The 17084-nt window shown below is 37.9% G+C and overlaps 1 protein-coding gene across 1 annotated transcript in view; it reads left to right on the top strand.

Moving 5' to 3' along the window:
* The window catches only part of NUP37 (nucleoporin 37), a 41108-nt gene extending 33188 nt beyond the window's left edge, over positions 1 to 7920 (top strand). The window contains exons 7-10 of the mRNA XM_067697735.1: positions 4138 to 4319; positions 4798 to 4848; positions 6870 to 6963; positions 7658 to 7920. Coding sequence (XP_067553836.1) covers positions 4138 to 4319; positions 4798 to 4848; positions 6870 to 6963; positions 7658 to 7771 — 441 coding nt within the window. The 3' untranslated portion in view covers positions 7772 to 7920. The remainder of the gene's footprint in view (positions 1 to 4137; positions 4320 to 4797; positions 4849 to 6869; positions 6964 to 7657) is intronic.
* Positions 7921 to 17084: the final 9164 nt, after the last annotated feature.

Below are 17084 nucleotides of genomic sequence, written 5' to 3'. Positions count from 1 at the left end.
GTCATCCTTGCCAATCCTTGTTTCTAAAATCTTTGGCTCTTCAATCTGATTCTTCTTGCGTACTTTAGTTAGACTAATATTTAAATATCAGTTTCATCATGTCACTACTAAACTCAAAAACCTAAAATTACAGAAAGGCAACACAGAGTAGCAGTTAAAGGTATGGACTCCTGAGTTAACTACCCGGAGTCAAATCCCAGTTTTACCAGTTACTAGCTGTATGATCTCTGGCAAGTTACAAAACTTCTCTCAATCACTACCTTCAATTCCTCATCTTGTAAAACGGAAGCTCATGAAGATTAAATGAGTGAACACTTATAAAGTCCTTAAAAGAAAACCTGATACATAATAAGCACTCAGTCAATTTCAGCTGCTTGTCATTGTTGACACTATTATTACTACTGAAACAATCTAGTGGTTCTCATTGGTCTGCCATATCAGATGAAGCCCAGAATTTTGTTTTGTTATCCTTGGTCTTGATGAAAATGAGGGAGCCAGAGAAGAAAGAGAGATGGGTTCATGATCACCTATATCATAAAATTCTTATGAAAATCTGTAAGATATAAAGTACACAAAAGAGCCATGTAATGTGGAAAGCACAAAGCAAACACTAGCATTTAATAATAAAGTTATAGGGAATACCCTGGCAGTCCAGTGGTTAGGACTCAGCACTTTCACTGCCGGGGCCTGGGTTTGATCCCTGGTCGGGGATCCCACAAGGCGCATGGTGATACATCATCATCATCATCAAGTTACAAAAGTCAGAAGATCTCTAGAAGCGAAGCTCTTAAATCCAATAAACCACAGTTGGAGCTAGGATTTCAGCAGGTAATAACAGAAGCAAGCATTTAGGATGGCGTGGGATCAGAGAGTTGGGACTGAGGACATCCTTTTCTCTGACTCTAAGAGAAAAGAGGTTAGAGCCACTAAATGAAATGAGGTGTAACAATCAACATTTGTTGAATGCTTTCTCAGTGCCAGGAGCTGTGCTGAGTACTTCATGTAAGTTCTCTCATGTAATCTCACAAATACTCTCAGGTAGGTAGCATTATTCTGTCTATTTTGTAGGTAAGAAAACTGAAGCACCAAAAGATTAATTTGCCCTAGATCACACAGTCACAGATTTGACCTCAGTCTGATTCAAGTACTACAGTGTTCCTTGCCATTTGAGATATTTCCCCTGTGAAAAGTCAGTACAAATTATTGTTTATGGTTCTGAAAAGTCCTACAAGAAGAATTCCCCTGTAATGTTTTTAGATCCAGCAATTCTGAAACTTAAAAAATTAACTTTTTTACTCTATCTGCTCTTTCAACAACAACAAAAAAAAAGTCACCATTGAGCACAGTTTTAGAAACAGTAAATAACCAAAATAAATTTTTTTTGCTAGAAAGTAGTTTTCAGTCTGACTTCAAACTATAATAGCTAATGTTTTCTGAGTGCCTACTCTGTGCTAAAGCAGTTCTAAGCACTTTAACATGTACAGTTGACCCTTGAACAACATGGATTTGAACTACACAGATCCACTTATACACAGATTTTTTTTTCAGTAGTAAATACTACAATACTAAATGATCTTTGGTTGGTTGAAACTGCAGATGCAGGAACCGTGAATAGGGAGGAACCGCAGATACAGAGGGCCAACTATAAGTTATATACAGATTTTCAACAGTGCAAAGGGTCAGTTGCCCTAAGGCTGTCCCCATCTTATTCAAGGGTCAACTGTATTAACTGGTACCATCCTCCCCAACAGCCCTGTGAAGCAGATACTGTATTAGCCCTGTGTGCTCAAGATCTTATAGCTCCTGAGAGCGGAACCAGGTAGCCTGACTGAAGAAGCTGCACTCGTAACCTGCCATGCTTTATTGGCTCTCCTAGCTTAGGTCCTGGGCCAGATAGACTTGGCCCTTCCATTGTTCATAAGTTATACCTGAAATTCTCAAGATTTTTATAGACAGGCTCAAAGTCTCAAGTATTTTTACTACGTCCAAGTAAGTCTTCCTTGTTCTCCCATTTCCCGTCCTTCCCCACCCTTGACTATACATAGCACACCAGACCACTTACCAATCTTGATAATCTAGGCTTGTAGTAAGGAACATGTGCACTGTAGTTAGACCTGGGTTCAGACCTGAGTTCAAATCCAGCCCCTGCCACAGGCTAGTGGTGAGATCTTCAAGTTAGTTAATCACTCTGCACCTTAGTCTCCTTTCTGAAAAATGGGATTAATGATAGCAATTTCCTCAGATAGTGGTTACAAGGATTAAATAAGGCAGGGCATGTAAAGCTTAATGTTGCACTTGTTTTTGTTGTATATTTGTCATCGACTTCCTGTTATTGAGAATAGTTTTATTTATTTTTTAAAAGATTTTTTGAATTGGACCAATTTTTTTTAAGTCTTTATTGAACTTGTTACAATATTGCTTCTGTTTCTTCTGTTGGTTCTTTGGCCCCGAGGCATGTGGGATCTTAGCTCCTCAACCCGGATCTAACATGCACTCCCTGCATTGCAAGACGAAGTCCTAACCACTGGACCACCAGGGAAGTCTCGAGAATAGTTTGGGGTTTTTTTGTTGGTTTTTTTTTGGTTTTGCAGTACGCAGGCCTCTCACTGTTGTGGCCTCTCCCGTTGCGGAGCACAGGCTCCGGACGCACAGGCTCAGCTGCCATGGCTCATGGGCCCCTCAACCACTGCGCCACCAGGGAAGCCCTCCGAGGATAGTTTTAAATTCCACCTTTTCTCTTAAGAATCCCCTAATTTTAAAGACTACCCATGTTCTAAATAATCACTACTTCTTTTGCATCCCACTATATTTCGCCTAAAATTATGATCAGTTTTTTTTCACCTCTTCTCTAGATGGAAAGTTTCTTGAGATCCAGGATCATGTTTTTTACCATGGACTTCTATTGAACATAACATGGTGTTTTACATATACATGTGTGTATACAGTAGATCTTCATTATCCACAGATTCCACACTTGCAAATTTGCCTACTCACTAAAATTTATTTGTAACCCCAAAATCAATACCATCAGACTTTGACAGTCACAGACATGCACAGAGCAACAAAAAATTTGAGTTGGCTAATGTGCACATTCCCAGCTAAGGCTGAATAAGGCAGTACTCTGCCTTCTTGTTTTAGCTCTCATACTGTAAACAAGTATCCTATTCATAGTCTATTTAGTGCCACATTTTTATGCTTTTTGTTGACAGTTTCTTTCACTGTGTAAAATGGCCCCCAAGCACACTGCTAAAGAGCTACGTAGTGTTTCTAAGTGCAGGAAGGCTCTGATATGCCTTATGGAGAAAATACGTGTTAGGTAAGCTTTGTTCAGGCATGAGTTACAGTGCTGCTCTCTGTGAGTTCTGTGTTAATGAATCAACATGTATTAAATAAGACATCTTTATTTTTTTTTTCTTTTTTTTTTTTTTTGCGGTACGCGGGCCTCTCACTGTTGCGGCCTCTCCCGTTGTGGAGCACAGGCTCCGGACGTGCAGGCTCAGCAGCCATGGCTCTCGGGCCCAGCCGCTCCGCGGCATGTGGGATCTTCCCATACCGGGGCACGAACCCGTATCCACTGCATCGGCAGGCAGATTGTCAACCACTGCGCCACCAGGGAAGCCCAAATAAGACGTCTTTAAACAGAAACACACAAGATTATGTATTGATCTGTTGACAGAAATGTGATCAGAGACTCATAGAACTGAACCCTTTAATTTCCTTTAGGATCAGTGGTTTGATACCCACTAATTCAGTGTTTGCAGCAACTTTATAGAACCTTACCTACTGTGAATAACTCGTGTTTGTGTGTGTGTGTGTGTGTGTGTGTGTATGTGTATGTATGTATAATTTACCCAGAATGAATCTTTAGGCTGATCTCTTCTTCCTGGTGACCATACATAATCATTTTAAATTGTATCCAATTTTCTTATGTCTGTCTTTTGCCCATTTTCTATGAGATTTTTTAATATTTGATAGAGATTTTTACCTAGGCTTGTCTTATTTCCTTTGCATTTGATCTCCGATTTGTAATATATGCAAATGTTTACATTTTACTATATGTATGACATTGAATCTCTGCCTCCTTCTCAGATTTAGTACATTAGGTGGTTGGATTTTCTTTATTTTTCTGTCTTACAGTTGATGGTTGCAGAGAAGAATGGAACAATTCGGTTTTATGATCTTTTGGCTCAACAGGCTATTTTGTCTCTTGAATCAGAACAGATGCCATTAATGTCAGCACACTGGTGCTTAAAAAACACCTTCAAAGTTGGAGCTGTTGCAGGGAATGATTGGTTAATTTGGGATATTACTCGGTCCAGGTACTTCCTTAGTATATTTATCTATTGCTTACCAAAAAATCAGTCACTATTGCTATATGATCCATTGACCCATTCTTGTATACCTGGGCCACACTATAGAGCAAAAACAAGTCTTTCCTGTAGAAGGGCCAGAGCTGTGGGCTTTTATGTAACAGAGATGGCTTTTACAGATTTACTTTGAGAATAACAAAGAAAAATGGCAGAGGAGGAGATCTTTGATCTGAGCAGTGTTTACTTATGTTAAAAAAAAGAAGAAAAAACACTGACCATGTTGAATGATGGTGTTCTGCAATGGTTCTAAATCATGTTTATGTCTTTATCATATTTCAGCTATTTTAATTCAGTGCTTATTTGGAATTTTGCCACAGTTTACATATCTTGGGCATTGTGTTCCTTAAAGAGAAAATACTTTTTAAACCTTAAGTCCTCTACTTAAGACCAACACATAATTCATAAAACATAAAATATTATCTTTTAGTTACCCTCAAGATAAGAGACCTGTCCACATGGATCGAGCCTGCTTATTCAGGTAATGTACCATTTTTGTTGGGGTTATAATTTCATTTTCTGAATTTGGCTACTTTGCTCATGCTGCACCAACTCCTGGAATACTTTCCCAGTCCTCTCCTTTACACTGATTTTTTTCTTTTTCTCTGATTCTTTTATAAATGGATGTTTTACTTTACTAAGTCTTTGCTTTTGTCTTTTGGTCTGGGTGAGAGATTGTTTTCCAATATATTCTTTGAAAATTTTTATAAAATACAAAATGTTGCCACCCCACCAATGCCACCTCACCAATGCCACCTCAACAGTTTGGAGCATATGCTTTCTTACTTTTTGTGCTGATAAAGACGTAAAATGTAGGTGGACCCACATTTATGCATATGAACTACATTGTTGTTCTTTAAATGAGAACACACTGGATATTATATATCTGTGACCTTTTTTCCATGTAAATTAAGGTACTTGTTCTTTTTCATTCATTTTTATGTAATACTGCATTGTATAGTATAGTTATTAGGGTGCTTTCGGCCTCAGGAAAATTTACTAACAGAGACTGAAGTCAGTAGAACATTTATTATATACTGTATTTCATTAAATCTAAAATACCCCCAATAAAACACTATTATTTTATGTATTCCTAAGAAAAAATATATTCAACTAAATGTAAGAATGCCATAGATTATAAGATGCATCCTGATTTCAGAGATGTGAGCAAATACACATTTTAAAATCAACAAACTGTAGACTCACAGACATAGACAACAAACTTGTGGTTACCAAAGGGGAAAGGGGGGTGGGGGAGGGATAAATTAGGAGTTTGGGATTAACACATACACAGTACTATATATAAAATAGATAACCAACAAGGACCTACTATATAGCATAGAGAACTATACTCAATATTTTGGAATAACTTATAAGGGAAAGAAATACATATATACATATATGTATTTGTAACTGAATCACCGTTCTGTATCCCTGAAACTAGCACGATATTGTAAATCAACTATACTTCAGTTTTCAACATTTTTCTTCCAGTTGCTAAAAAGAAAATCAACGAACTATGGTACCTAAGTCTGGAGGAGGTGGCCTGAGGATTGGTTTAGTAGCTCACTGATGTCATTAAGAGTTCAGACCTTTCCCTCTGCCATCCTCAACGACAGGCTTTGGCTTCTTGCTTCCCAGTCAGAACTCTGACTGCCAGAGTTCCAGGCACCATAGCCTCATACCACATTGTCCAAAATAAGTGGAGACGAAGGAGCACCCATTTTATTGGGAATTGCTATCTTTGCCTTATACCAGTTGTGTCTCATCCCTTGGGGTTAGACACATTGTGCCAGAACATAGTTGGGGTTCAGTTAGCACAGAAAAGAGGCAGACTGGCTGGCTGTTGGACAAGAACTCATAATGTCTGCCACACATTAAAATAATAACTAGACTTTAGCGGGTTTTTTGTTTGTTTGTTTTTTGTCAAGGAATCTTTTTTCCCCCTGTACCTCCCCTACTGCACTTATTATAGTGCTGGGCTTGTTGCTGGAGCTCCATTAACACTTGATCATTCATTATATTCCAATATCTGTGATGCCTTAATACTTGAATATTTAAACATCTATATATTCCAGGTGTTTGCATCATTCCAAGGAGTTTAAACTCATAAGTTTGTCACTAATTTTAAAACAAATGTCAATAAGAACATTAAATGTATGGGTTTTTTTTAATGTATTGTCCTGTGAAATATTTTCTGTCTGATTCCTTGTTTGTATCTCCTATCATACTGTCAGCCTTTTCGTTATAAGGAACTGCTAACCTTGTGTAACTTTGTAATTTAACAAAGTGGCACGTGATAAGCACTTAATAAATATTCACAGAATGGGAAAGTATTTATAGCTAACTTCCCTGGAATTCCCAGTCTGATTGTAAAGCCATATTATCAAATTTAGGGTTATAAAATTATCATTTTTGTATAAAAAGAAATAGCCAATCTTAGAAAAACGTATAGGTGTCTGTAGGATTCTGTACTGCTTTTCATCCTTTGTCTTTTCTTAGGTGGTCCACAATTAATGAAAACTTGTTTGCAACCACTGGTTATCCTGGCAAAATGGCAAGCCAGTTTCAAATTCATCATTTAGGACACCCTCAGGTAATGTGGAGATGTTTGGTGGCATATGTGGTTTTAAATTTGTGTTTTCTACTTTTCTCGTTATAGCCCCCCAGATTTGTAATGTGTAACTAAAACATTTATGAATATCTATTACCTGCTTCAATTGGAAAGAGAAAGCTTTTTTTTTTTTTTTTGCGTACGCGTGCCCCTCACTGTTGTGGCCTCTCCCGTTGTGGAGCACAGGCTCCGGATGCGCATGCTCAGCGGCCATGGCTCACGGGCCCAGCCGCTCCGCGGCATGTGGGATCTTCCCAGACCGGGGCACGAACCCGTGTCCCCTGCATCGGCAGGCGGACTCTCAACCACTGTGCCACCAGGGAAGCCCGAGAAAGCATTTTTTGATGTTTAAATCACCAGTGGTAACAGGCTTTTTGCCAATATTCATGTAAGAAACATTTATTTCTTCTATTTCCTTCTTCATTTAAATGTAGTAATTTTGCTTGCTTGGTTGGGTTAGACTGCAAAAATGTTTGAGTCTGGACTGCACCAATTATTCAGATTATTTGTATCCTTCTAATGTGTATTTCACCTATGAGGGAGCACATTTTTTAATTCTGTTTCCACTATAAAAAAAAGACAATTTTTCAATGCATTTCTTATTTTTGAAGTGTAATTTTTATTTATTAATGTTGGTAATGTATTGAGCTTCTTTAATTCTTCACATATTCTATAGCCCATCCTCGTTGGTTCTGTAGCCGTTGGATCTGGCCTTTCCTGGCATAGAACTCTCCCACTATGTGCAATCGGAGGAGACCACAAGCTGTTATTTTGGGTGACTGAAATGTAAAATAAATTTTCTGTGTACCTAGATCCATAAAACTGTATTTTTAGTACGTATTTTGGAGAATTCCTTATTTTTGTATCAAATATATACTGTAAGATCTAGAAATGTTCCAATTGCTTTTTTTAAATAAAATGTTGATGGTTTAAAAATTATTTTCCTACTCTATTCTGTGTATTTTTTTTTTAGTCATCTTTAAGACTACAGTTGACTCAGCAGCTCTGGAAAAGAGATGATTAAGGAAACGTAATGTTTTTGACTTTATCACAGGACTTTCCAAAGTGTATCCTATCTTCTATACCTTAAATACATACTGTTCCTAATTCTCAAAGACACAAACATTTACAAAAGGAAAAAAGGTCTCCTTTCAGTGTTACTCTGGAAATGGTTGAATGTATATGTGGGGATGAATGTATATGCATTTTTGTTAGCAACCTATATATGTAGGGGTCTTATTAAAACTTCCTCAGTAATTATAAAGGATTATTATTCGATTTAATATAAGAAATGATTCTCAATTTCTTTAAAATGTGACTCATTATGTAACTCAACCCTATTTATTTACTGTATGCAAATTCCTTTTGACTGGACCTCTCAGCATTCTCAGAACATCTGGTATATGGGATAAAGCTTACCTTGAAAAATAACTTATGATTTAATCCCTTTAACAGCCTCCGCCTTTTATAAATCTTCACCATTCTTACCAAACTTAAACGTTTTTGAGATGGCACCTAGTGGCAGTAGAACTATATTCACCCTCCTCAAGATCATTGAAATAAATTGTGTAAGACAGCCATGTCACATCATGATCTAATCAGAAGAGTATAATAGAGCTAAATAAATTTCTACAAACTGCATTCCTGGAAGTTAATGCCCTCTCTGAAGTTGCATTTCATGCTGTAAAATGGAGATAGGAATCACTGCCTCATGAAGTTACTGTGAGGATTAAGTGAAGGTGAATGAAAATACCTAATATGTCTCCCACAGTTCAGGGATTTGTAGGTATTATTAATTTTTTCAGAGATGCATAGTTCTTGTTTTTGAAGAACTGGAAATTTATTTTTAATAATGCCAATATTTTTTACTCAAGTTTTCTATTCATAAGATGTCTTAAATAAGTATTTTATGAAATCAAAATTATCTTTAAGAGCTACGGAATTGCTGCAGGTAATTTTTTTTTAATTTAGTAAAATTTTGTAATCATGTAGATGTTTGGTATAAACTGTTACGTGTGTTAAATTACAGATGAAATATTGTACAGCATAGCAATTCCCGAGTTAATTATTTAATACAGTAAAATACTATTACCAAATATTAAAAACAGTTTCTTTTACCCCTTCATAAGCAGATTTTGAACTTAAGGCAAAGGTGAGGGGCTTTTGACGTGGTTCCCTTTAACAGTCTCTGTGATGGGACAGAGAACCCTAAAAGCATCAGGAAGGGGCAAAGAATTTGTAAGAATTTGTCATTTCAGGGTGTATTTCAAAAGTGACAAATTGGGCCAGTATATTTGAAAAAAAATTTTTTTTTTGAAAATTGTCTTATACTTAGAAAAGTTGACTTAGGAATTGAGTGGGCTTAGGAATGGAGATTGGAGAAGGGAGTATGTTGGGGCTCGGGTATTTGGGTATCTAGGAAATCCTCTGGAAAAAGGTTTATAAAAGTTGTCTGATGAAATTACCCATTGGAGCTACTGTCTTAGGGGACAAACGGAGAAAAAAACTGTAAATACAATTATGCCAAAGAGAGGCAGGAAGTGTTACCCTCAAAGAGAGAAAATGGTGGTTACATTTGTAAATTAATGTGACTCTGAGATAAGACAGTCTCAAGAAATGAGAGGAATGTCTTTAGCTCTTAGTTTCAGGAGTGGTATACATTTTATACTGAGTAGGCATTGAGAATTCTAACCTTCCTTTCTTTAGATCTCACATATAGGCTATCTGATGATTTTCCAGCTTCCACTTTGTTGCTAAACTTTAGTGTGTTCAATTATTTTAAATGGTATAATGATATTCTTCTTCCTTAGTAAACTTTGTTCTTAGTTAACTATGTTTAAATTAGACTGAAACAGGGGAAATGTTTAATGGGGAAGTAATTACTGGTCATCACTTCTAATTCCTGATAAATAATATGAGATCTGATTGTGTGTGTTTGTGTGTTGTAGTTTTTCCTTGTTTGTTTATAAATATGCCTAAGAGGTTTTTCTTCTGTTGAAATTGTTTTCCTCAGGATTGCTTCACTTACAAACATTTTAGAAAGAAAAAAATGTTGTGCTTATGTTCTAAAATTGTGTTATTTAGGACTGTTGAAGCAAAAGTCAGGATATCACAAATCTGCAAGATGTCAGAACTAAATCTACTCTTTCAAAATGATGGGATCGTAAGTCTCATTTTATTTTTATGATTTGGCTTGTATGTTGTGAATATTTCAATGTCTCTCCCATGCCAAAAACACAAAATCGCACACCCATGCTCGCCAATTTGTTTTACTTTGGTAATTTGTGACTACATATTGACACTGACCTAGAAATGTTCCTGTTGCTGTTTTAAATCTCATGTCAGTGGAGAAGAAATTGAAATCTGGTTTGCACATTTGTGTCTGGTTTTTTGTAATTGTCCAAAATCTGACATTATCCCAGAAATGCTGATTGGGAAGTTATGAGACAGTATTGTGCCCAAGACTAATTTCTGAAGAGAGAAAAAGTTATTTGCTCCAGATTATTCCCCATATTTTTCTGTAGCTCAAAAAGTTAAACTCAGTTTAACCCAACTTTAGACCATACCAGTAATACCCTTAGTTCTGGGCCCAAATAAAATATTTTAAAGTAAAAATGACTATTATGATGGTCCATTTCCACATATTCCTGGTAAGAGCCTGGTCAGGTCCTCAGAAGCAGCATTCTGTTCCAGTATATCTTTATTAAGCTGTTGGTATGCGCAACAACAGGGACAGGAGAGAACGCCCTGTTTCTTTAACACCTTGCTCATTCAAAAACATTTATTTTTAACAAGGCATTGGAAAAGAATTTCAAAACAGCTAACATTTGTTTCTAATTATACATTTAAAGAAATATGCCATATAAAACATAGGTAGAAGTTTTGTCGTTGTTATTAACGTGGCTTTAATTTATAGCAACCATTTGTTCACTAAGCACAGTAACACAACAAAATAATTCGGATATCAGCTTTGAGAATCTCATTTCACAAAAACAAAATCGAATACACATTTGATGACATATCCATTACTCAAACTCAACCAGTTTCTTTTGCATGCATGGACACAGACTTCATGGGAAATCAAAAGCATTGAATCTTCTTGCTGACCTTTTCAGCTGCTCTTTGAACTACCTTGGTAAAAATAATTGTTGCCCTTATGAGGATCGAGTTACGTTTGCCTGGAAATTTCTTTGGATGAGCTTATTTCTGTATAACTCATGTCTTTGTTATAAAGTTGTTTGCCTTCTCCACTAACTTTTAACACAATACACTACCTTGGGACTTGTAACACTTATATGAGCTTATAAAATCCATATGAACAATGGTAAGTGAAAGGGGAGGCCACCAGTTTTCTCAGCCTTTGCAAACAATTTGAGTAACCCAATAGATTTAAAGATGTACGAAATAAGCATTTCTACCAACTGCATTTTTTAGTGCTATATTGAGTTGAGTGCCTATTTCCTTCCTTTGTAGTAAAAGACAATAAATGCTGCTGGTCTCTTCGCTTCTAAATGGTAGTTAAACACAAAACTTTGATCTTTCTTATAAACACAGCTGTTGTCTTATCACTGAGCCAAATCCAGACAAGATTAGACTTTGGCCAAAATTAAGGTTAATCTCTGCAACCATCTCAAGAAGAGCTTTCTAATCCTGTTTTAGGAAATCTCTGTTTTTGAGACAGTGTATAAAGGAAATAAGCCCCAGACAACTAACTAACCTCTAAAATAAGCCAGAGGCAACTAATGATAAATTATACTAAGGTGATAAAGCAGGTAGAAACTGTCTAAACAAATTAGTTCATTTTGGTTCATTTTTACTTAAACTATAACTGTAAGAAATGAATTTCTTAGTTGACATTAAGTTTAAACCAGACCAATATAAGTTATTTTTTAAAGAACTTTCTACCATCTTTTCTTCCTTTAATGCTTCTATGGTTAATTGGTGGTTCTTTCTTCCACTAGTACTAATGAAAGCTAGATGTTTACTTATTACAGATAAAATAACTCAGGTATATTTTATCCTAATAATTGTATAATAGCTTAGTTCACTTTGGTTTCCAGCCTACAAAAAAGGGGGTGGGGGTTCCCATTAAGATTTAGACTCTCTGGAATTTTAAATACTTTGCTAAATATTCTGTAGGGCTGATTCTCCTGAGAGTTGGACACAAGTGCCTCAAGCTGTGTTGTGAACAGCTAATGTTGCATTTCTCTCCAAATTGATGTACCATAGAGGACATCTGTGCGAGCATCCCTCACTTGAAATCCATAGAGTTCTAGTAAGATTTCCCTGGCACGTAATTTTGAGCAAGTACGGGATCTGATCTTATATACAGCTACTTCAGAAGTCTCACCCCATCCTGGACCTCCCCACCAAATACATTAAACCCCAAATCCTTGGAGCAGTTCTGGAATTCTGTCAGTGTTTTTGACCTATTCCTTTCCCTATCATTCCACCCATCTACCACAGTAGCTGTGTTTACATGTGTGTATAATCTTTACAAAACCTGGGTCCCAACCTGTTGATGGCAAATAACTGGGAAGACATGAAATTATTGAAAGGGTTTCTCAATAGTTATATTACCACTATCATAATCCTCTTTTTTCCTTTGAAGCCATGAACTCCTGGGGTCCTGAGATAACATAGACTGCCCCCAAATTAAACTGCACACATAATTCTAGCAGACGTTGACTTCAGGTGTCCTGCCGTTCCCCACTTCCTCCCCCAAAACACCCATTAACAGGTAGTAGGAGGAATCAACCTGCCAATGAACCCTTCCCTCCAGTTCAAAGAGAGTGGCTTTTGAAGATCTTGGTCAGAATCTTGAGAGGGTTAAAAAGTTCCTTCATGTCAAGGTGTGCCTGTCATCTCATCTATTTTGTGACCCCAGGTTTGACTCTAGTTCAGATGAAAGCCAGAATACTTTAATTATTCCTGCCTATGTAAAAAGTAAAAGGCAAGATTTTCTAAAGCAATATATTATAGGAAAACTAATAGAACCTGGCCTGGAAAATAAAAAGGAGTGAAATACTATCTTTGAATGAAAATTTGGGATTTTAAGATGAATTTCCCAATATAGTTAACCAATTTCCATTTAATATTCCCATTTCAAATTCTCAACAATGCGTATGTATTTGATCAATGATATTAAATATCGAGCCACAATCGTCTGGGGTTCCTCAAATTTTTTTCTATTAAAAAGGGCTTATCATACTGGAAAATATTGTGAACCACCTTCCTAGACTAATTGGCTCACACCCTCCGGCCCACTCATTTTTAAAAAGGTAATAGCAAAGGTTCTAACATGATCATTTTGAATTCTAGAAACAAGGCTACAGGAAGAAATGTTTATATTGAACCTACAGAGTAGCGTTAAGTGATTTTATGAGGTTGTGATTCAAAATAACCTGACCTCTTTAAGGAGTCCAGGTGCTGAGTCATTTACCGAAACTGCCAGAGGAGGTTAATTGGAAGCAGCTGATAGTGGCATCATTTGCTTTTTTTTTTTTTTTAAATAAATGGAGAAGGTTATTCTATGAAAAGGACAGAGTACTACAGAAGATGTACAAAGCAAATGACTGAGGCCCACCTCATTAATACCCCCACCAATGGGGAAAAAATCTGACCGTGAATTCAAGATAAAATACCCTGGCTCCATAAAAATAGTAATCGTTAGTTCCAAGAAGAGTGATTATGGGTGACCTTTTTCCTTCCTATGCTTTTTTCTTTATGTTTTCCTTAAATAAATATTTCACTCTTATAATAGATTCTTTTTTTTTTTTTTTTTTTTTGGCCACACTGCTAGGCTCGCAGGATCTTAGTTCCCTGACCCTAGGGAATCCAACCTGGGCCCCAGCAGTGAAAGCGGTGAGTCCTAACCACTGGATCACTGGATTGCCAGGGAATTCCCTATAATAAATTCTTAACTTAAAAATAAGCAGATACTTCTATCTATCATGTGCATGGCTCTGTAATAGGTATAAGGGAATATAAAGAAATGGAAATTGGCCTCTGATCTCAAAGAAATTACAAATAGGTTGGCAGTACCACATGGTCACAAGGTGCTAGGTATCAAATGAGGGATGAAAGCAAGGAGCTTTATATGGATTAAAAGAAGTGGCTGTTTAGAAGACACTTGGATTTGGGAGGGGCACCAGTTCCCTCTAAAGCGGGACACCATGTTTTAGGGATTATTAAAACAAGAGGTTTGATTGAGAGTCTGGATGAGGAATGATTATGAGGTAGGAGATAGATGGGCCTCTGGGCCAGACAGCTGGTGGTTGTCAAGTGGAGTAAAATTGAAGCTTTGTTCTCACCCAGAAACTCCAAGGACAAAGCTAGTGGCAGAAGCTGAGCTCTGCTAAAGTAAAGAGAAAAGATGTCCGCTCCTGAGGTCAAGGAAAACTTCCCTGTCTACACATGTGCAGGAAGGCTCCTTGGGGGTCAAAAAGGGAGGGGTGCCACCCCATAATATTTGTGGACATGCACCCACAGGCCTCTGCAGTGGGATCCATCTTAGCAAAAAGTTGTGCAGACATCTTGGAGAGGGTCCTAAGACCAGTCGCATGTGAAAAAAGAAACACTGTAACTGGCCAAAGATAAACAAAGACCCGGAAGGACTGTCCTATATAAGTGATTTAAATCACCTCTTTACTGCACTCCTCCTCATTAGGGGGGGACACCCACACTCTTTCTGGGTGCGTATTTCTCCCTTGCTTCTGAGTTAAATAGTTTCTCTGTGTGTTGTGTCTCTAATAATAAACTTTGTACCTGTTTTGCAGTTTTTGCCTCCTTGAAACATTTTTGCTTTCCAAAGGGGTAAGAATAAGGGAACTATGCTTCTAGCCTCTAGCCCCTGGTGGACTGGCGGCTAGGTTCAATCCCTGGACAGGGAAATAAGATCCTTCTTTAAGACTACTGTCCCTCCTAGAACAATTAGCCTCTCCCTCCCAAATACCTTCCCCCCTGGTTTGCATAGCCAGGCAGCTACTCCTTCCCCTCTGATCCCTTCTTGAGAAACTGAATGAGACTCTACACCTAGGAGTGAGGTGCCTTGCTGAAACTGTTACCTGTAAGGTCACATACTGGAGGGTGAGTGTTCTGTGTTTTCTTGGATTCTGTAATTGTCTTTTTAGCATCTGTTCATCACAGGAACAGTTATATTAACTATATTTTCTTAATTTCTGCATCCCTGAAGCTCTGGCATTTGTGGACTTACAGACCCTGGGAAAGACTGCCTCTCCCAGGGCTAGCTAATTCCCAAAGATAGTCAAACAATTTACTTGGAAGCATGTTTTTCTTATGCAAACCAACCAATCCAGCCCATTACCCCCAACCACCTCCTTATCTAAACTCTTCTACATCAAGCCAATATTTCCACTGCCCTAAATCAACCCAGGGCCAGGTACAGACAACAGGGACAACTCCTATGCCCCAAAGCCCACTGGAATCATTCATACCAGCCAATTTTCACCTGTTTCTCCTGCCCCGACTTGCCTTTCCCAAAGAAATTCCAGTAAAGGATCTGGCCTAGGCTTTCCCCTGGTTCCTGCTTCTGTCTGCCTCCTAACCAAAATCTGGTGTTTCCCCTATGGCCTTGTGTGGCATGGTAGGTCCCCTTCTCTTGGGAAATGTGAGTAACACATTCTTTCAATGGCAATTACCTCTCTGTCATCACTCAGTCATCTCCATAAATTAAAGTCCCTGGGTACAACGCAGCAGAAGGACATTTCCCCACCCCACCCTTAAAGAAAGCAGGCTTCCTTAGTCATTAGGTTATATGCTGTTTTATTGGGGACCCTCTAACTGTAGATATCTTCAGATCTCTTGAGGTAGTCCACTTTTTAGGGAGGAATCCTGTCTGCTGCCTAGAGGACATAAGCCTACAACCCAACTTTGAGAGTGAAGTTAGGAAAGGCACAATTAAAAGAAGGAGCCTAAAACAATGGATTTTTAACTAGGCTAGATTATAAATAGCCTAGAATGAATAACTAGGCTAGAATTCCTTTACTTAACCAAGTCCCAATCGATGATTTGTATCACTCCTGAGGGATGGGTGTAGCAGGGATAGGGGACATTTAAATTTATTTTCCCACTATTATGAACCAACACTATACCCCTCTAACTGTTCATCCTGAAGCAGAGCAGGAAAAAACCCATAAGAAGCCAATGATCATCATTCCCCACCCCCCACCCCCAAGAACTGATTCATGATAAAATTAGTGATTTTCTAGTTATCTGCTATGAAAAGAAAGATAACTATTAAAAAATTCTTAAAACTTTTAAAATTTAATGGATATTTGCAGGTGGCATTTAAAGTCTCTGCCCTTTGAAATCAGTATTCATTACAATTTACTTGTTTTGTCTCCAAAATTCACTATTGTAAGTGAAATCCAATGAGAGAGAGCCTGGAGGAAGGGAGTATATAGTTCAGAGGATTTCTGGCAGTTGACCAAGACTTCTAGCTATAGAATTGTTTTTAACAGCCCTGGAAATTCAGTTAAGTTGTGAGTGGCGCTGCTGTCAGGAGCTATGGATGACTGATGAACAGTAATGATCAAGGCTCCTAGGAGGCAGAGAGACACTCCCACTTTTCTATTAACTAGAAATTACATCTTATAGCATTGCATTTGTCTTTTTTTTTTAAGAACCTAAACCACTTAGAAAAAACACTTTTGTCAATTGTCCGACTGAGGATAATGTTTCTGTAGCTCTTTAGATAGATACATATGCTCAATCTGATTCAGTCTATTCACCACAGGGACTAGCAGAGTATCTGGCACTTAATCGGTTAAAATATATATACATATATATATATACTTCTTTTGATTAACGAATGAATTAGTTGCGTATATAGTAGAAGAGACTAAGCAGGTATAACTTCAAACAGACGCGATGCCTTACTTTTTTGGGGGGGGTGGCAGGGGGAGAGGCTTTTTAAGATTTTGCTAGAATTCCACCCTTGCTACACCCGACGCCCCTCGTTCGACGTCACAATCCGGAGCTAGAACTATCAATCCCAGACTGCCGTGCGAAGGGGCGGGCTCCCCGGGAGCCGCCGAGTGATTGGCTGGGGGAGGCGTTTCCTTCCGGCGGGAAGGGCCCGG

This window comes from Pseudorca crassidens, chromosome 11, assembly GCF_039906515.1.
Source record: "Pseudorca crassidens isolate mPseCra1 chromosome 11, mPseCra1.hap1, whole genome shotgun sequence".
NCBI lineage: Eukaryota > Metazoa > Chordata > Mammalia > Artiodactyla > Delphinidae > Pseudorca > Pseudorca crassidens.
Note: the sequence above shows the minus strand (reverse complement) of the source record. Positions and strands in the feature narration are given on the sequence as shown.